Source organism: Panulirus ornatus, chromosome 68 (genome assembly GCF_036320965.1).
Source record: "Panulirus ornatus isolate Po-2019 chromosome 68, ASM3632096v1, whole genome shotgun sequence".
Lineage (NCBI taxonomy): Eukaryota > Metazoa > Arthropoda > Malacostraca > Decapoda > Palinuridae > Panulirus > Panulirus ornatus.
The window spans coordinates 26,753,723-26,774,845 of NC_092291.1; the positions used below are offsets into that span (position 1 = coordinate 26,753,723).

The following is a 21,123-nucleotide window of genomic DNA, read 5'->3' on the forward strand; positions in this document are numbered from 1 at the left end:
CTGTTCTTAGCACTACCTTTCCTACAAGAGAAATGGTGAATATGTATGGAAAAATTTTGGTTTATTAACTTTTTTACACTTAGTTTATTTGTCATTAGATTTCTTTAGATTGATTTAGATCATGTTTTGTTTTTTATCGCTGTTTCCCACATCAGTAAAGTAGCACCTGGAAATAGATAAAAACACATCCTTACACATACATATATATATGTATTTTATTTTTTATTTTTTTTTATTATACTTTGTCGCTGTCTCCCGCGTTTGCGAGGTAGCACAAGGAAACAGACGAAAGAAATGGCCCCCCCCCCATACACATGTATATACATACGTCGACACACGCAAATATACATACCTACACAGCTTTCCATTGTTTACCCCAGACGCTTCACATGCCTTGATTCAATCCACTGACAGCACGTCAACCCCGGTATACCACATCGCTCCAATTCACTCTATTTCTTGCCCTCCTTTCACCCTCCTGCATGTTCAGGCCCCGATCACACAAAATCTTTTTCACTCCATCTTTCCACCTCCAATTTGGTCTCCCTCTTCTCCTCGTTCCCTCCACCTCTGACACATATATACTCTTGGTCAATCTTTCCTCACTCATTCTCTCCATGTGCCCAAACCACTTCAAAACACCCTCTTCTGCTCTCTCAACCACGCTCTTTTTATTTCCACACATCTCTCTTACCCTTACGTTACTCACTCGATCAAACCACCTCACACCACACATTGTCCTCAAACATCTCATTTCCAGCACATCCATCCTCCTGCGCACAACTCTATCCATAGCCCACGTCTCGCAACCATACAACATTGTTGGAACCACTATTCCTTCAAACATAGCCATTTTTGCTTTCCGAGATAATGTTCTCGACTTCCACACATTCTTCAAGGCCCCCAGAATTTTCGCCCCCTCCCCCACCCTATGATCCACTTCCGCTTCCATGGTTCCTCCGCTGCCAGATGCACTCCCAGATATCTAAAACACTTCACTTCCTCCAGTTTTTCTCCATTCAAACTCACCTCCCAATTGACTTGACCCTCAACCCTACTGTACCTAATAACCTTGCTCTTATTCACATTTACTCTTAACTTTCTTCTTCCACACACTTTACCAAACTCAGTCACCAGCTTCTGCAGTTTCTCACATGAATCAGCCACCAGCGCTGTATCATCAGCGAACAACAACTGACTCACTTCCCAAGCTCTCTCATCCCCAACAGACTTCATACTTGCCCCTCTTTCCAAAACTCTTGCATTTACCTCCCTAACAACCCCATCCATAAACAAATTAAACAACCATGGAGACATCACACACCCTGCCGCAAACTTACATTCACTGAGAACCAATCACTTTCCTCTCTTCCTACACGTACACATGCCTTACATCCTCGATAAAAACTTTTCACTGCTTCTAACAACTTGCCTCCCACACCATATATTCTTAATACCTTCCACAGAGCATCTCTATCAACTCTATCATATGCCTTCTCCAGATCCATAAATGCTACATACAAATCCATTTGCTTTTCTAAGTATTTCTCACATACATTCTTCAAAGCAAACACCTGATCCACACATCCTCTACCACTTCTGAAACCACACTGCTCTTCCCCAACCTGATGCTCTGTACATGCCTTCACCCTCTCAATCAATACCCTCCCATATAATTTACCAGGAATACTCAACAAACTTATACCTCTGTAATTTGAGCACTCACTCTTATCCCCTTTGCCTTTGTACAATGGCACTATGCACGCATTCCGCCAATCCTCAGGCACCTCACCATGAGTCATACATACATTAAATAACCTTACCAACCAGTCAATAATACAGTCACCCCCTTTTTTAATAAATTCCACTGCAATACCATCCAAACCCGTTGCCTTGCCGGCTCTCATCTTCCGCAAAGCTTTCACTACCTCTTCTCTGTTTACCAAATCATTTTCCCTAACCCTCTCACTTTGCACACCATATATATATATATATATATTTTTTTTTTTTTTTTTTTTTTTTTTATACTTTGTCGCTGTCTCCCGCGTTTGCGAGGTAGCGCAAGGAAACAGACGAAAGAAATGGCCCAACCCCCCCCCCCCATACACATGTACATACACACGTCCACACACGCAAATATACATACCTACACAGCTTTCCATGGTTTACCCCAGACGCTTCACATGCCTTGCTTCAATCCACTGACAGCACGTCAACCCCTGTATACCACATGACTCCAATTCACTCTATTTCTTGCCCTCCTTTCACCCTCCTGCATGTTCAGGCCCCGATCACACAAAATCTTTTTCACTCCATCTTTCCACCTCCAATTTGGTCTCCCTCTTCTCCTCGTTCCCTCCACCTCCGACACATATATCCTCTTGGTCAATCTTTCCTCACTCATTCTCTCCATGTGACCAAACCATTTCAAAACACCCTCTTCTGCTCTCTCAACCACGCTCTTCTTATTTCCACACATCTCTCTTACCCTTACGTTACTTACTCGATCAAACCACCTCACACCACACATTGTCCTCAAACATCTCATTTCCAGCACATCCATCCTCCTGCGCACAACTCTATCCATAGTCCACGCCTCGCAACCATACAACATTGTTGGAACCACTATTCCTTCAAACATACCCATTTTTGCTTTCCGAGATAATGTTCTCGACTTCCACACATTCTTCAAGGCTCCCAGAATTTTCGCCCCCTCCCCCACCCTATGATCCACTTCTGCTTCCATGGTTCCATCCGCTGCCAGATCCACTCCCAGATATCTAAAACACTTCACTTCCTCCAGTTTTTCTCCATTCAAACTCACCTCCCAATTGAATTGACCCTCAACCATACTGTACCTAATAACCTTGCTCTTATTCACATTTACTCTTAACTTTCTTCTTTCACACACTTTACCAAACTCAGTCACCAGCTTCTGCAGTTTCTCACATGAATCAGCCACCAGCACTGTATCATCAGCGAACAACAACTGACACTTCCCAAGCTCTCTCATCCCCAACAGACTTCATACTTACCCCTCTTTCCAAAACTCTTGCATTCACCTCCCTAACAACCCCATCCATAAACAAATTAAACAACCATGGAGACATCACACACCCCTGCCGCAAACCTACATTCACTGAGAACCAATCACTTTCCTCTCTTCGTACACGTACACATGCCTTACATCCTCGATAAAAACTTTTCACTGCTTCTAACAACTTGCCTCCCACACCATATATTCTTAATACCTTCCACAGAGCATCTCTATCAACTCTATCATATGCCTTCTCCAGATCCATAAATGCTACATACAAATCCATTTGCTTTTCTAAGTATTTCTCACATACATTCTTCAAAGCAAACACCTGATCCACACATCCTCTACCACTTCTGAAACCACACTGCTCTTCCCCAATCTGATGCTCTGTATATGCCTTCACCCTCTCAATCAATACCCTCCCATATAATTTGCCAGGAATACTCAACAAACTTATACCTCTGTAATTTGAGCACTCACTCTTATCCCCTTTGCCTTTGTACAATGGCACTATGCACGCATTCCGCCAATCCTCAGGCACCTCACCATGAGTCATACATACATTAAATAACCTCACCAACCAGTCAACAATACAGTCACCCCCTTTTTTAATAAATTCCACTGCAATACCATCCAAACCTGCTGCCTTGCCGGCTTTCATCTTCCGCAAAGCTTTTACTACCTCTTCTCTGTTTACCAACTCATTTTCCCTAACCCTCGCACTTTGCACACCACCTCGACCAAAACACCCTATATCTGCCACTCTATCATCAAACACATTCAACAAACCTTCAAAATACTCACTCCATCTCCTTCTCACATCACCACTACTTGTTATCACCTCCCCATTTGCGCCCTTCACTGAAGTTCCCATTTGCTCCCTTGTCTTACTCACTTTATTTACCTCCTTCCAGAACATCTTTTTATTCTCCCTAAAATTTAATGATACTCTCTCACCCCAACTCTCATTTGCCCTTTTTTTCACCTCTTGCACCTTTCTCTTGACTTCCTGTCTCTTTCTTTTATACGTCTCCCACTCAATTTCATTTTTTCCCTGCAAAAATCGTCCAAATGCCTCTCTCTTCTCTTTCACTAATACTCTTACTTCTTCATCCCACCACTCACTACCCTTTCTAATCAACCCACTTCCCACTCTTCTCATGCCACAAGCATCTTTTGCGCAATCCATCACTGATTCCCTAAATACATCCCATTCCTCCCCCACTCCCCTTACTTCCATTGTTCTCACCTTTTTCCATTCTGTACTCAGTCTCTCCTGGTACTTCCTCACACAAGTCTCCTTCCCAAGCTCACTTACTTTCACCACCCTCTTCACCCCAACATTCACTCTTCTTTTCTGAAAACCCATACAAATCTTCACCTTAGCCTCCACAAGATAATGATCAGACATCCCTCCAGTTGCACCTCTCAGCACATTAACATCCAAAAGTCTCTCTTTCGCGCGCCTGTCAATTAACACGTAATCCAATAACGCTCTCTGGCCATCTCTCCTACTTACATAAGTATACTTATGTATATCTCGCTTTTTAAACCAGGTATTCCCAATCATCAGTCCTTTTTCAGCACATAAATCTACATGCTCTTCACCATTTCCATTTACAACACTGAACACCCCATGTATACCAATTATTCCCTCAACTGCCACATTACTCACCTTTGCATTCAAATCACCCAACACTATAACCCGGTCTCGTGCATCAAAACCACTAACACACTCATTCAGCTGCTCCCAAAACACTTGCCTCTCATGATCTTTCTTCTCATGCCCAGGTGCATATGCACCAATAATCACCCATCTCTCTCCATCAACTTTCAGTTTTACCCATATTAATCGAGAATTTACTTTCTTACATTCTATCACATACTTCCACAACTCCTGTTTCAGGAGTACTGCTACTCCTTCCCTTGCTCTTGTCCTCTCACTAACCCCTGACTTTACTCCCCAGACATTCCCAAACCACTCTTCCCCTTTACCCTTGAGCTTCGTTTCACTCAGAGCCAAAACATCCAGGTTCCTTTCCTCAAACATACTACCTATCTCTCCTTTTTTCACATCTTGGTTACATCCACACACATTTAGGCACCCCAATCTGAGCCTTCGAGGAGGATGAGCACTCCCCGCGTGACTCCTTCTTCTGTTTCCCATTTTAGAGAGTTAAAAATACAAGTAGGGGAGGATTTCTGGTCCCCCGCTCCCGTCCCCTCTAGTCGCTTTCTACAACACGCGAGGAATGCGTGGGAAGTATTCTTTCACCCTTATCCCCAGGGATAATATACATATATATATACACATTTCAAGCTAGAAGTTTCAGTTTTCTAAATTTATTATACTTTGTCGCTGCGCTACCTCGCAAACGCGGGAGACAGCGACAAAGTATAATAAAATATAAAATAAATAATATACACATACACACACATACACACACACATGCACATATACAGACACACACACATACATATATATACATGTGAAAAATGTAAGAAACAATTTAGAAAACTGAAACTTCTAGCTTGAAATGAAATGAAAAATGAATGTCACATAATGGTTCAACCTCTGGCTATGGAAAGGAAATGTTTAATTTATTTACACAAACGTCAATAGTAGTTCTCATCAATTTAACCACTGTATCAATATATATATATATATATATATATATATATATAAGAAAGTTAAGAGTAAATGTGAATAAGAGCAAGGTTATTAGGTACAGTAGGGGTGAGGGTCAAGTCAATTGGGAGGTGAGTTTGAATGGAGAAAAACTGGAGGAAGTGAAGTGTTTTAGATATCTGGGAGTGGATCTGTCAGCGGATGGAACCATGGAAGCGGAAGTGGATCATAGGGTGGGGGAGGGGGCGAAAATTTTGGGAGCCTTGAAAAATGTGTGGAAGTTGAGAACATTATCTCGGAAAGCAAAAATGGGTATGTTTGAAGGAATAGTGGTTCCAACAATGTTGTATGGTTGCGAGGCGTGGGCTATGGATAGAGATGTGCGCAGGAGGATGGATGTGCTGGAAATGAGATGTTTGAGGACAATGTGTGGTGTGAGGTGGTTTGATCGAGTAAGTAACGTAAGGGTAAGAGAGATGTGTGGAAATAAAAAGAGCGTGGTTGAGAGAGCAGAAGAGGGTGTTTTGAAATGGTTTGGGCACATGGAGAGAATGAGTGAGGAAAGATTGACCAAGAGGATATATGTGTCGGAGGTGGAGGGAACGAGGAGAAGAGGGAGACCAAATTGGAGGTGGAAAGATGGAGTGAAAAAGATTTTGTGTGATCGGGGCCTGAACATGCAGGAGGGTGAAAGGAGGGCAAGGAATAGAGTGAATTGGAGCGATGTGGTATACAGGGGTTGACGTGCTGTCAGTGGATTGAATCAAGGCATGTGAAGCGTCTGGGGTAAACCATGGAAAGCTGTGTAGGTATGTATATTTGCGTGTGTGGACGTATGTACATGTGTATGGGGGGGGGGTTGGGCCATTTCTTTCGTCTGTTTCCTTGCGCTACCTCGCAAACGCGGGAGACAGCGACAAAGTATAAAAAAAAAAAAAAAATATATATATATATATATATATATTTATATATATATATATATATATATATATATGTGTGTGTGTGTGTGTGTGTGTTTGATGATAGAGTGGCAGATATAGGGAGTTTTGGTCGAGGTGGTGTGCAAAGTGAGAGGATTCGGGAAAATGATTTGGTAAACAGAGAAGAGGTAGTAAAAGCTTTGCGGAAGATGAAAGCCGGCAAGGCAGCAGGTTTGGATGGTATTGCAGTGGAATTTATCAAAAAAGGGGGTGACTGTATTATTGACTGGTTGGTAAGGTTATTTAATGTATGTATGACCGGGGTTGACGTGCTGTCAGTGGATTGAATCGGGGCATGTGAAGCGTCTGGGGTAAACCATGGAAAGCTGTGTATGTATGTATATTTGCGTGTGTGGACGTATGTATATACATGTGTATGGGGGTGGGTTGGGCCATTTCTTTCGTCTGTTTCCTTGCGCTACCTCGCAAACGCGGGAGACAGCGACAAAGCAAAAAAAAAAAAAAAAAAATGACTCATGGTGAGGTGCCTGAGGATTGGCGGAATGCGTGCGTATAGCCATTGTACAAAGGCAAAGGGGATAAGAGTGAGTGCTCAAATTACGGAGGTATAAGTTTGTTGAGTATTCCTGGTAAATTACATGGGAGGGTATTGATTGAGAGGGTGAAGGCATGTACAGAGCATCAGATTGGGGAAGAGCAGTGTGGTTTCAGAAGTGGTAGAGGATGTGTGGATCAGGTGTTTGCTTTGAAGAATGTATGTGAGAAATACTTAGAAAAGCAAATGGATTTGTATGTAGCATTTATGGATCTTGAGAAGGCATATGATAGAGTTGATAGAGATGGTCTGTGGAAAGTATTAAGAATATATGGTGTGGGAGGTAAGTTGTTAGAAGCAGTGAAAAGTTTTTATCGAGGATGTAAGGCATGTGTACATGTAGGAAGAGAGGAAAGTGATTGGTTCTCAGTGAATGTAGGTTTGCGGCAGGGGTGTGTGATGTCTCCATGGTTGTTTAATTTGTTTATGGATGGGGTTGTTAGGGAGGTGAATGCAAGAGTTTTGGAAAGAGGGGCAAGTATGAAGTCTGTTGGGGGTGAGAGAGCTTGGGAAGTGAGTCAGTTGTTGTTCGCTGATGATACAGCGCTGGTGGCTGATTCATGTGAGAAACTGCAGAAGCTGGTGACTGAGTTTGGTAAAGTTTTGAAAGAAGAAAGTTAAGAGTAAATGTGAATAAGAGCAAGGTAATCAGGTACAGTAGGGTTGAGGGTCAAGTCAATTGGGAGGTAAGTTTGAATGGAGAAAAACTGGAGGAAGTAAAGTGTTTTAGATATCTGGGAGTGGATCTGGCAGCGGATGGAACCATGGAAGCGGAAGTGGATCATAGGGTGGGGGAGGGGGCGAAAATCCTGGGAGCCTTGAAGAATGTGTGGAAGTCGAGAACATTATCTCGGAAAGCAAAAATGGGTATGTTTGTAGGAATAGTGGTTCCAACAATGTTGTATGGTTGCGAGGCGTGGGCTATGGATAGAGTTGTGCGCAGGAGGATGGATGTGCTAGAAATGAGATGTTTGCGGACTATGTGTGGTGTGGGGATGGTTTGATCGAGTAAGTAACGTAAGGGTAAGAGAGGTGTGTGGAAATAAAAAGAGCGTGGTTGAGAGAGCAGAAGAGGGTGTTTTGAAATGGTTTGGGCACATGGAGAGAATGAGTGAGGAAAGACTGACCAAGAGGATATATGTGTCGGAGGTGGAGGGAACGAGGAGAAGTGGGAGACCAAATTGGAAGTGGAAAGATGGAGTGAAAAAGATTTTGTGTGATCGGGGCCTGAACATGCAGGAGGGTGAAAGGGGGGCAAGGAATAGAGTGAATTGGAGCGATGTGGTATACCAGGGTTGACGTGCTGTCAGTGGATTGAATCAGGGCATGTGAAGCATCTGGGGTAAACCATGGAAAGCTGTGTAGGTATGTATATTTGCGTGTGTGGACGTATGTATATACATGTGTATGGGGGTGGTGTGGGCCATTTCTTTCGTCTGTTTCCTTGCGCTACCTCGCAAACACGGGAGACAGCGGCAAAAAAAAATATATATATATATATATATATATATATATATATATATATATATATATATATATATATATATATATGTGATTGGTTCTCAGTGAATGTAGGTTTGCGGCAGGGGTGTGTGATGTCTCCATGGTTGTTTGATTTGTTTATGGATGGGGTTGTAAGGGAGGTAAATGCAAGAGTCCTGGAAAGAGGGGCAAGTATGAAGTCTGTTGGGGATGAGAGAGCTTGGGAAGTGAGTCAGTTGTTGTTCGCTGATGATACAGCGCTGGTGGCTGATTCATGTGAGAAACTGCAGAAGCTGGTGACTGAGTTTGGTAAAGTGTGTGGAAGAAGAAAGTTGAGAGTAAATGTGAATAAGAGCAAGGTTATTAGGTACAGTAGGGGTGAGGGTCAAGTCAATTGGGAGGTGAGTTTGAATGGAGAAAAACTGGAGGAAGTGAAGTGTTTTAGATATCTGGGAGTGGATCTGTCAGCGGATGGAACCATGGAAGCGGAAGTGGATCATAGGGTGGGGGAGGGGGCGAAAATTTTGGGAGCCTTGAAAAATGTGTGGAAGTCGAGAACATTATCTCGGAAAGCAAAAATGGGTATGTTTGAGGGAATAGTGGTTCCAACAATGTTGTATGGTTGCGAGGCGTGGGCTATGGATAGAGATGTGCGCAGGAGGATGGATGTGCTGGAAATGAGATGTTTGAGGACAATGTGTGGTGTGAGGTGGTTTGATCGAGTAAGTAACGTAAGGGTAAGAGAGATGTGTGGAAATAAAAAGAGCGTGGTTGAGAGAGCAGAAGAGGGTGTTTTGAAATGGTTTGGGCACATGGAGAGAATGAGTGAGGAAAGATTGACCAAGAGGATATATGTGTCGGAGGTTGAGGGAACGAGGAGAAGAGGGAGACCAAATTGGAGGTGGAAAGATGGAGTGAAAAAGATTTTGTGTGATCGGGGCCTGAACATGCAGGAGGGTGTAAGGAGGGCAAGGAATAGAGTGAATTGGAGCGATGTGGTATACAGGGGTTGACGTGCTGTCAGTGGAGTGAATCAAGGCATGTGAAGCGTCTGGGGTAAACCATGGAAAGCTGTGTAGGTATGTATATTTGCGTGTGTGGACGTGTGTATGTACATGTGTATGGGGAGGGGGGGGGGTTTCGGCCATTTCTTTCGTCTGTTTCCTTGCGCTACCTCGCAAACGCGGGAGACAGCGACAAAGTATAAAAAAAAAAAAAAAAATATATATATATGTGTCGGAGGTGGAGGGAACGAGGAGAAGAGGGAGACCAAATTGGAGGTGGAAAGATGGAGTGAAAAAGATTTTGTGTGATCGGGGCCTGAACATGCAGGAGGGTGAAAGGAGGGCAAGGAATAGAGTGAATTGGAGTGATGTGGTATACAGGGGTTGACGTGCTGTCAGTGGATTGAATCAAGGCATGTGAAGCGTCTGGGGTAAACCATGGAAAGCTGTGTAGGTATGTATATTTGCGTGTGTGGACGTGTGTATGTACATGTGTATGTGGGGGGGGTTGGGCCATTTCTTTCGTCTGTTTCCTTGCGCTACCTCGCAAACGCGGGAGACAGCGACAAAGTATAAAAAAAAAAAAAATATATATATATATATATATATATATATATATATATATATATATATATATATACATATATATATATATATACATTCCTCACGTGTCGTAGAAGGCGACTAAAGGGGACAGGAGCGGAGGGCTGGAAACCTTCCCCTCCTTTTATTTTAACTTTCTAAAAGGGGAAACAGAAGAAGGAGTCACGTGGGGAGTGCTCATCCTCCTCGAAGGCTCAGATTGGGGTGTCTAAATGTGTGTGGATGTAACCAAGATGAGAAAAAAGGAGAGATGGGTAGTATGTTTGAGGAAAGGAAGCTGGATGCTTTGGCTCTGAGTGAAACGAAGCTCAAGGGTAAAGCGGAAGAGTGGTTTGGGAATATCTTGGGAGTGAAGTCAGGGGTTAGTGAGAGGACAAGAGCAAGGGAAGGAAACGAGTGGTGGGAGTATGTGATAGAGTGTAAGAAAGTAAACTCTAGATTGATATGGGTAAAACTGAAAGTGGATGGAGAGAGATGGGTGATTATTGGTGCATATGCACCTGGGCATGAGAAGAAACATCATGAGAGGCAAGTGTTTTGTGAGCAGCTGAGTGACTGTGTTAGTAGTTTTGATGCACGAGACCGGGTTATAGTGATGGGTGATATGAATGCAAAGGTGAGTAATGTAGCAGTTGAGGAAATAATTGGTGTACATGGGGTGTTCAGTGTTGTAAATGGAAATGGTGAAGAGCCTGTAGATTTATGTGCTGAAAAGGGACTGGTGATTGGGAATACTTGGTTTAAAAAGAGAGAGATATATAAGTATACATATGTAAGTAGGAGAGATGGGCAGAAAGTGTTATTAGATTACGTGTTAATTGATAAGCGCGCAAAAGAGAGACTTTTGGATGTAAATGTGCTGAGAGGTGCAACTGGATGGATTTCTGATCATTATCTTGTGGAGGCGAAAGTGAAGATTTGTAGAGGTTTTCAGAAAAGAAGAGATAATGTTGGGGTGAAAAGAGTGGTGAGAGTAAGTGAGCTTGGGAAGGAGACTTGCGTGAGGGAGTACCAGGAGAGACTGAGTACAGAACGGAAAAAAGGTGAGAACAAACGAAGTAAGGTGAGTGGGGGAGGAATGGAATGTATTTAGGGGAGTAGTGATCGCTTGTGCAAAAGATGCTTGTGGCATGAGAAGCGTGGGAGGTGGGCAGATTAGAAAGAGTAGTGAGTGGTGGGATGAAAAAGTAAGATTATCAGTGAAAGAGAATAGAGAGGCATTTGGCCGATTTTGGCAGGGAAATAATGCAAATGAGTGGGAGATGTATAAAAGAAAGAGGCAGGAGGTCAAGAGAAAGGTGCAAGAGGTGAAAAAGAGGACAAATGAGAGTTGGGGTGAGAGAGAATCCTAAATTTTAGGGAGGATAAAAAGATGTTTTGGAAGGAGGTAAATAAAGTGCGTAAGACAAGGGAACAAATGGAAACTTCAGTGAAGGGTGCTAATGGGGAGGTGATAACAAGTAGTGGTGATGTGAGAAGGAGATAGAGTGAATATTTTGAAGGTTTGTTGAATGTGTTTGATGATAGAGTGGTAGATATAGGGTGTTTTGGTCGAGGTGGTGTGCAAAGTGAGAGGGTTAGGGAAAATTATTTGGTAAACAGAGAAGAGGTAATAAAAGCTTTGCGGAAGATGAAACCCGGCAAGGCAGCGGGTTTGGATGGTATTGCGGTGGAATTCATTAAAGAAGGGGTGACTGTATTGTTGACTGGTTGGCAAGGATATTTAATGTACGTATGACTCATGGTGAGGTGCGTGAGGATTGGAGGAATGCTTGCATAGTGCCATTGTACAAAGGCAAAGGGGATAAGAGTGAGTGCTCAAATTACGGAGGTATAAGTTTGTTGAGTATTCCTGGTAAATTATATGGGAGGTATTGATTGAGAGGGTGAAGTCATGTACAGAGCATCAGATTGAGGAAGAGCAGTGTGGTTTCAGAAGTGGTAGAGGATGTGTGGATCAGGTGTTTGCTTTGAAGAATGTATGAGAAATATTTAGAAAAGCAAATGGATTTGTATGTAGCATTTATGGATCTGAAGAAGGAATATGATAGAGTTGATAGAGATGCTCTGTGGAAGGTGTAAAGAATATATGGTGTGGGAGGAAAGTTGTTAGAAGCTGTGAAAAGTTTTTATCAAGGATGTAAGGCATGTGTACGTGTAGGAAGAGAGGAAAGTGATTGGTTCTCAGTGAGTGTAGGTTTGTGGCAGGGGTGTGTGATGTCTCCATGGTAGTTTAATTTGTTTATGAATGGGGTTGTTAGGGAGGTGAATGCAAGAGTTTTGGAAAGGGGAAAGTATGCAGTCTGTTGTGGACGAGAGAGCTTGGGAAGTGAGTCAGTTGTTGTTCGCTGATGATACAGCGCCTTTGGCTGATTCATGTGAGAAACTGCAAACGCTGGTGACTGAATTTGGTTAAGTGTGTGAAAGAAGAGAGTTGAGAGTAAATGTGAATAAGAGCAAGGTTATTAGACACAGTAGGGTTGAGAGAGAAGTCAACTGGGAGGTAAGTTTGAATGGAGAAAAATTGGAGGAAGTGAAATGTTTTAGATATCTGAGAGTGGATGTGGCAGCGGATGGAACCATGGAAGCGGAAATGAATCATAGGGTGGGGGAGGGGGCGAAGTTTCTGGGAGCCTTGAAGAATGTGTGGAAGTCGAGAACATTATCTCGGAAAGCAAAAATGGGTATGTTTGAAGGAATAGTGGTTCCAACAATTTTATATGGTTGCAAGGCATGGGCTATGGATAGAGTTGCGTGGAGGAGGATGGATGTGCTGGAAATGAGGTGTTTTAGGACAAAATGTGGTGTGAAGTGGTTTGATCGAGTAAGTAATGAAAGGGTAAGAGAGATGTGTGGTAATAAAAAGAGTGCGGTTGAGAGAGCAGAAGAGGTTGATTTGAAATGGTTTGGTCACGTAGAGAGAATGAGTGAGGAAAGATTAACTTAGAGGATATTTGTGTCAGAGATGGAGGGAACGAGGAGAAGTGGGAGACCAAATTGGAGGTGGAAAGATGGAGTGAAAAAGATTTTGAGTGATCGGGGCCTGAACATGCAGGAGGGTGAAAGACGTGCAAGGAATAGAGTGAATTGCAACGATGTGTTTTACCGGGGTCAACGTGCTGTCAATGGGTTGAACCAGGGCGTGTGAAGTGTCTGGGGTAAACCATGGAAAGTTGTGTGGGGCCTGGATGTGGAAAGGGAGCTGTGGTTTTGGTGCATTATTACATGACAGCTAGAGACTGAGTGTGAACAAATGTGGCCTTTGTTGTCTTTCCCTAGCACTACCTCGCACACATGCTGGGGGAGGGGGTTGTCATTTTGTGTGGCAGGGTGGTGACGGGAATGAATAAGAGTAGACTATGAATTATGCACATGTGTATATATATATATATGTCTGTGTTTGTATATATATGTATACGGTGAGATGTATAGATATGTATATGTGCATGCGTGAACGTGTATGTATATACATGAGTATGTGGGTGGGTTGGGTCATTCTTTTGTCTGTTTCCTTGCACTACATCGCTAACGCGGGAGACGGCAACAAAGTGTAATAAATAGATAAATAAAATATCTCTCTTTTTAAAACAGGGATTCTCGATCATTAGTGTTTTTTCAGCACAACTCCACAAGCTCTTCACCATTTCCATTCTTAATGCTGAATACCCCATGCATGCCAATTATACCCTCAACTGCCACATTACTTACCTTTGCATTTAGATCACCCATCATTAATACCTGGTCTCATTCACCAAAACTTCTTATGCACTAACTCTGCTGCTCCCAAAACACTTTCCTCTCTTGATCTTTTTTCTCATGCCGGGTGCATAAGCACTAATGATTACCCATTTCTCGCCATCCAATTTCAGTTTTACTCATGTCAGTCTAGAATTTCATTCCTTACACTTTATTACACACTCCCACAACTCCTGCTTCTGGAGTATTGCTACTCCCTACAACCCCTGACTTTACTTCTAAGATGTTTGCAAACCATTCTTCCCCTTTACCCTTTAGCTTTGTTTCACTCAAAGCCAGAACATCCAGGTTTCTTTCTTCAGACATACTTTCTGTCTCTCCTTCTTCTGATCTTGGATACATCGACACACATTCAGACACCTTAATCGAAGCTTTCAAGGAGGATGAGCACTCCTTGCTTGACTCCTTCTGTTATCTCTTTTAGTAATTGAAGTACACGAAAGGAAGGGTTTGCAGCCCCCCACTTCCTCCTCATTTAGTCACCTTCTACAACACACAGGGAATATGGAGGTATGGAAATAGATAATGTAGAAACAACTCCACCTGCTTGTAGCCTGATGTCTTGGGATCTTATTTGGTCAGTTACTGTTAGCACCAAACATGATTAAGATTTCATCTGTGATATGCTTTCTAAGGAGGTAGAAATACTTTTTTTTTACCAAGATTATCTTGAAATGTTTTTAAAGAAAATGTTTCAAATTATATTTTTTGAAAAATGAATGTTTCCATATGCAATTTTTTGAAAAGAAAAAAACATTATGACAGTTTTATGTTGTAGATGAATAAATATTATACTTCCATATAATAGTTATATATATAAGTGTGCAACCACCTGTTTGTTGCAGTGCATTCGCTTCCCATATGTGCCTTACAGTATTGTTGTCTAGTGGAGAAATATCCTAGGATTTTTACCACCCCAATATTTTATTTTGTTGTAGTATACTTGAAACATCTTGCTGCAGAAAAGAGAATGGTGTACATGCTGCATTTATATATCCTTCACTTTATAATTCTTGGTTCAGACTTTACACTTAAGCTTTATCTCCATCTTTACATAAGCATGATTTTTTTCCCCTAATGCAGTGGGATAGATTCTTCCTACCAGCAAGTCTTTTTAAATGAACATTCATTATTTGATAGTTGTCAGAGCCCCAAAATTAAGTGTTATATCAGGGTTAGAAGGTCTTGTTATAGTTTTAGAAATAGAAGCATTTGCACTTGGAGGAGATTTGATGCCTTTGTGTTATGTACAACTTTGGTACACTCGTGGATATGATCTGCTTGTTTGTAGGAAGCTGTTAATGCAGAATTAGACCCAGACATTGACTTGATGTTTTACATTGCAGTGTGTCCATCTATTATTAACTCTATTCTTATTCTTGAAGGGTGGATGAGGTGTTCACAGACATGCAGTTTTTTTGGGAATTGATTATACAAAATTGAACTGGAGTCATCAACTCCAGTACTGCAGGCTGGTGAAGGGCAGTTATGCCCATTGCTGGCTCTGACATACAGGATGAAATATTTATAGACATCTTTAATCATGTTTGATGCGAGCTGCATATGAGTCATCCTGTTGTGTAATGTTAAATGATGTTCATGATAAAAATGTTATGAAATTTTGCTGTTAGACATGCTGGCTCACATGAGCACACCCTATATTCATAATCTGCATTAGTCATGATTTCATTCCTGTTTCTGATATTTTTTTTTCTTGTGTTTAATTTAGGGACTACTTTCTAGTAGCATCTTTATTTTACACCAAATATTTTACAAATTCATGTAGAGAATATGTATTAAATGTAGTAATATTTCAGCCTTGGCTATGCATTCCATGTTGGGGCTCAACTCAAGGGGGAAGTTGGCAGTATTTTTGAGAGGATCGAGGATGCCATAGTACAAGCAGATGAAGTTGATGGTCGCATGCTTCAGTTTGAAGGGGGCCTTTCCATAACAGGTAAATGATTTATTCATGTCTCAAGTCCTCAAGGGATATAGATTGAATAACTTTTTTTTTTTTATTTCTTTTAGAAGTAATCAAGACTGCAACATTGAACTTGAAGTCAAATAATACTGTGGAAGTACAACAGCAAGTGCTTGAACAGTTTTTCATAGAAATACAATGAAATCATTACACCCTGAACCATTCTTTTGCTGGTAAGTGGCCCATGTAGAATTATTGTTAAGTACAATTGGTTGTACCTCTCTAATCCAGCACTGTGGTCAGGAAACTCCCATGGTCCGACACGTTTTGAATCTGCCACATTAGTCAGTGGATCTGCCACCAGGGCGGCACCATTAGCAGCACTAAGGCATCAAAATCTGTTGACACTGTAGCTGAGCTAATTAAGTCCTGAAATTTCTTGTATTAATTTTTTTTGCTGAAAACTAAACTCAGAAAAGTTTAAAGTTTTGGAAAACTAAGGTGCCAGGAGTACAGAATTAGACAGTGCCCTTGTAAAGTGGTTTAAACTCCGATGTAATGAACATGCAAGCATTTCTGGGGAAATGGTTATCAAGCAGGCCAAAGTTTTTCCTAGAGAACTAAAGCTAGACAATGATTGTGAATATTTGCAAGAATGGTTACACAAGTTTTAAGTAGAGACATGGAATTTCAGCACATAGTGTGTATGGAGAAAAGCGTAGTGCTGACATGGAAGCTTGTAGTGTAAAGTCATTTTAAAAGAACCATTAAAACTCCAGTTCTCTATCAAACAACCAACAGCAATACATACAGGGCAAGAGTGTATGAGCCAGCTGCCTAGCTGGGACTGATGCAACATGGGCTGGCTACCTTGACGATAACAGTAGAGCAACAATAGTAACAAGAGTTGACCAAAGCCAACTACCAACATAGTTTCTGGATGAATTTGCTCAATTAGTGGCAGCAGAAAACTTAGCCCCAGAACAAGTGTATAATGCTAATGAATCTGCCCTGTATTTGCATCTTATGCCAAGAAAAACTCTTGTCCAAAGTATTGAGGAGTCTCCATCTGGGGATACTTGCGATGTAAACTCATGTAACAATACAAACCTTGTTTGAAAGATTTAATGTTTATATTCATTTTATTTTTATTATATTTTTTTTATTATACTTTGTCGCTGTCTCCCGCGTTTGCGAGGTAGCGCAAGGAAACAGATGAAAGAAATGGCCCAACCCCCCCCATACACATGTATATACATACGTCCACACACGCAAATATACATACCTACACAACTTTCCATGATTTACCCCAGACGCTTCACATGCCTTGATTCAATCCACTGACAGCACGTCAACCCCGGTATACCACATCGCTCCAATTCACTCTATTCCTTGCCCTCCTTTCACCCTCCTGCATGTTCAGGCCCCGATCACACAAAATCTTTTTCACTCCATCTTTCCACCTCCAATTTGGTCTCCCTCTTCTCCTCGTTCCCTCCACCTCCGACACATATATCCTCTTGTTCAATCTTTCCTCACTCATTCTCTCCATGTGCCCAAACCACTTCAAAACACCCTCTTCTGCTCTCTCAACCACGCTCTTTTTATTTCCACACATATCTCTTACCCTTACGTTACTCACTCGATCAAACCACCTCACACCACACATTGTCCTCAAACATCTCATTTCCAGCACATCCATCCTCCTGCGCACAACTCTATCCATAGCCCACGCCTCGCAACCATACAACATTGTTGGAACCACTATTCCTTCAAACATACCCATTTTTGCTTTCCGAGATAATGTTCTCGACTTCCACACATTCTTCAAGGCCCCCAGAATTTTCGCCCCCTCCCCCACCCTATGATCCACTTCTGCTTCCATGGTTCCATCCGCTGCCAGATCCACTCCCAGATATCTAGAACACTTCACTTCCTCCAGTTTACTCCATTCAAACTCACCTCCCAATTGACTTGACCCTCAACCCTACTGTACCTAATAACCTTGCTCTTATTCACATTTACTCTTAACTTTCTTCTTCCACACACTTTACCAAACTCAGTCACCAGCTTCTGCAGTTTCTCACATGAATCAGCCACCAGCGCTGTATCATCAGCGAACAACAACTGACTCACTTCCCAAGCTCTCTCATCCCCAACAGACTTCATACTTGCCCCTCTTTCCAAAACTCTTGCATTTACCTCCCTAACAACCCCATCCATAAACAAATTAAACAACCATGGAGACATCACAGACCCCTGCCGCAAACCTACATTCACTGAGAACCAATCACTTTCCTCTCTTCCTACACGTACACATGCCTTACATCCTCGATAAAAACTTTTCACTGCTTCTAACAACTTTCCTCCCACACCATATATTCTTAATACCTTCCACAGAGCATCTCTATCAACTCTATCATATGCCTTCTCCAGATCCATAAATGCTACATACAAATCCATTTGCTTTTCTAAGTATTTCTCACATACATTCTTCAAAGCAAACACCTGATCCACACATCCTCTACCACTTCTGAAACCACACTGCTCTTCCCCAATCTGATGCTCTGTACATGCCTTCACCCTCTCAATCAATACCCTCCCATATAATTTACCAGGAATACTCAAACTTATACCTCTGTAATTTGAGCACTCACTCTTATCCCCTTTGCCTTTGTACAATGGCACTATGCACGCATTCCGCCAATCCTCAGGCACCTCACCATGAGTCATACATACATTAAATAACCTTACCAACCAGTCAACAATACAGTCACCCCCTTTTTTAATAAATTCCACTGCAATACCATCCAAACCTGCTGCCTTGCCGGCTTTCATCTTCCGCAAAGCTTTCACTACCTCTTCTCTGTTTACCAAATCATTTTCCCTAACCCTCTCACTTTGCACACCACCTCGACCAAAACACCCTATATCTGCCACTCTTATCATCAAACACATTCAACAAACCTTCAAAATACTCACTCCATCTCCTTCTCACATCACCACTACTTGTTATCACCTCCCATTTGCGCCCTTCACTGAAGTTCCCATTTGCTCCCTTGTCTTACGCACTTTATTTACCTCCTTCCAGAACATCTTTTTATTCTCCCTAATATTTAATGATACTCTCTCACCCCAACTCTCATTTGCCCTTTTTTCACCTCTTGCACCTTTCTCTTGACCTCCTGTCTCTTTCTTTTATACATCTCCCACTCAATTGCATTTTTTCCCTGCAAAAATCGTCCAAATGCCTCTCTCTTCTCTTTCACTAATACTCTTACTTCTTCATCCCACCACTCACTACCCTTTCTAATCAACCCACCTCCCACTCTTCTCATGCCACAAGCATCTTTTGCGCAATCCATCACTGATTCCCTAAATACATCCCATTCCTCCCCCACTCCCCTTACTTCCATTGTTCTCACCTTTTTCCATTCTGTACTCAGTCTCTCCTGGTACTTCCTCACACAGGTCTCCTTCCCAAGCTCACTTACTCTCACCACCCTCTTCACCCCAACATTCACTCTTCTTTTCTGAAAACCCATACAAATCTTCACCTTAGCCTCCACAAGATAATGATCAGACATCCCTCCAGTTGCACCTCTCAGCACATTAACATCCAAAAGTCTCTCTTTCGCATGCCTGTCAATTAACACGTAATCCAATAACGCTCTCTGGCCATCTCTCCTACTTACATAAGTATACTTATGTATATCTCGCTTTTTAAACCAGGTATTCCCAGGTATTCATTTTATATTCATTTATATTCATTTCCCTGGGGATAGGGGAGAAAGAATACTTCCCACATATTCCCTGCGTGTCGTAGAAGGCGACTAAAAGGGAAGGGAGCGGGGGGCTGGAAATCCTCCCCTCTCGTTTTTTTTTTTTTCCAAAAGAAGGAACAGAGAAGAGGTCCAGGTGAGGATATTCCCTCAAAGGCCCAGTCCTCTGTTCTTAACGCTACCTCGCTATCGCGGGAAATAGCGAATAGTATGAAAAAAAAAAAAAAATTCATTTCCTATTTTAAGCTTTGTTCTACCTTTGATAACACAGTGCTCAGTATGTATGTGGAATGATCTGGCAAGACTAGAGGTTGAGAATATGTTTAGTTATTTGTTGATTGTGAGAAGAGGCTCTGGCTGCTTCTGGCATTTCCGAAATCCAGTTTTGTTGATTAGAGAGGAGAACGCTCTGCAACAAATTGATATTAAACCTGATGACATACTGTCAGCAGTAAATAGAATGAAAATACAGTACATAGAATGGCAGGCCCTGATAAGTTTTATCCAAGGACAATGAAAGAGGCAAAAAAATATATATTTAAGCTCTTGACTGTCCTTCTCAGTGAGTCACTTGCTCCTTGAGAAGTTCCAGATGATTAGAAGTTTCCCAATGTTATGCCAATATTCATAAAATGTAACAAGTCACTGTCCAGAAATTTAGTGCAGTTAGCTTAATGTTTGTTGTTGGAAAACTTATGGAGACCATCTTTTGTGACAGAATTGTAAATTATTTAGAGGACCACTGCTTAATAAATGTTTCTAAACATGGTTTTCAACAAAATCACCCATGTGTAAGAAATCTGCTTCTTTTCTTTCATATGATCAACATGTATGACTGAGGTAAAGCAGTTGATGTCATATATCTAGATTTTCAAAAACATTCAATAAGTAGTATAGAATTGATAGGGTTGCACTTTGGTGGATAAGAAACTGGTTAACTTGCCATAAAAAGGAATTGTGATTAATGGTCAGTCCTCAGTGATGTGCCACAAGGATCAGTCTTGGGACTGATTCTCTTACTAGTATATTTAGATGATGTTGATTACAGTGTCGGCCGAAAGAAATGACACATCCCATTGAAACACAATGGGAAGTACTTCTAAAGAAATACCGCCACAAACCACCTTATGTTAGCGGTGGCTTTCTCTGGTGACTTCTGGCATGTTTTCATGCCTCAAGTGTAGCCCAGGGCGATTGACTGCCCCAGTTGCCTGTAAACTCTGCGGTGTGTGGATATATCATTTTAGTACTCCTGCCTGTGCTACCTCCCAGATACCGCCCAATGCCATTTTGTCCCCACAGTGCCCCACGTCAATAAATATGGGTCAAACCATGACATCAAAGGAGGAGAGGTCCTGTATCCACGC

General features: G+C 41.9%; 1 protein-coding gene across 2 annotated transcripts in view; it reads left to right on the plus strand.

The window, feature by feature from the left end:
• Positions 1 to 21,123, plus strand: part of OstDelta (oligosaccharide transferase delta subunit) — a 272,441-nt gene that overhangs the window by 41,049 nt on the left and 210,269 nt on the right. For both annotated transcript variants that reach the window (XM_071659381.1, XM_071659382.1), the window contains exon 5: positions 15,868 to 16,007. In XM_071659381.1, the coding sequence (XP_071515482.1) occupies positions 15,868 to 16,007 (140 nt within the window). The remainder of the gene's footprint in view (positions 1 to 15,867; positions 16,008 to 21,123) is intronic.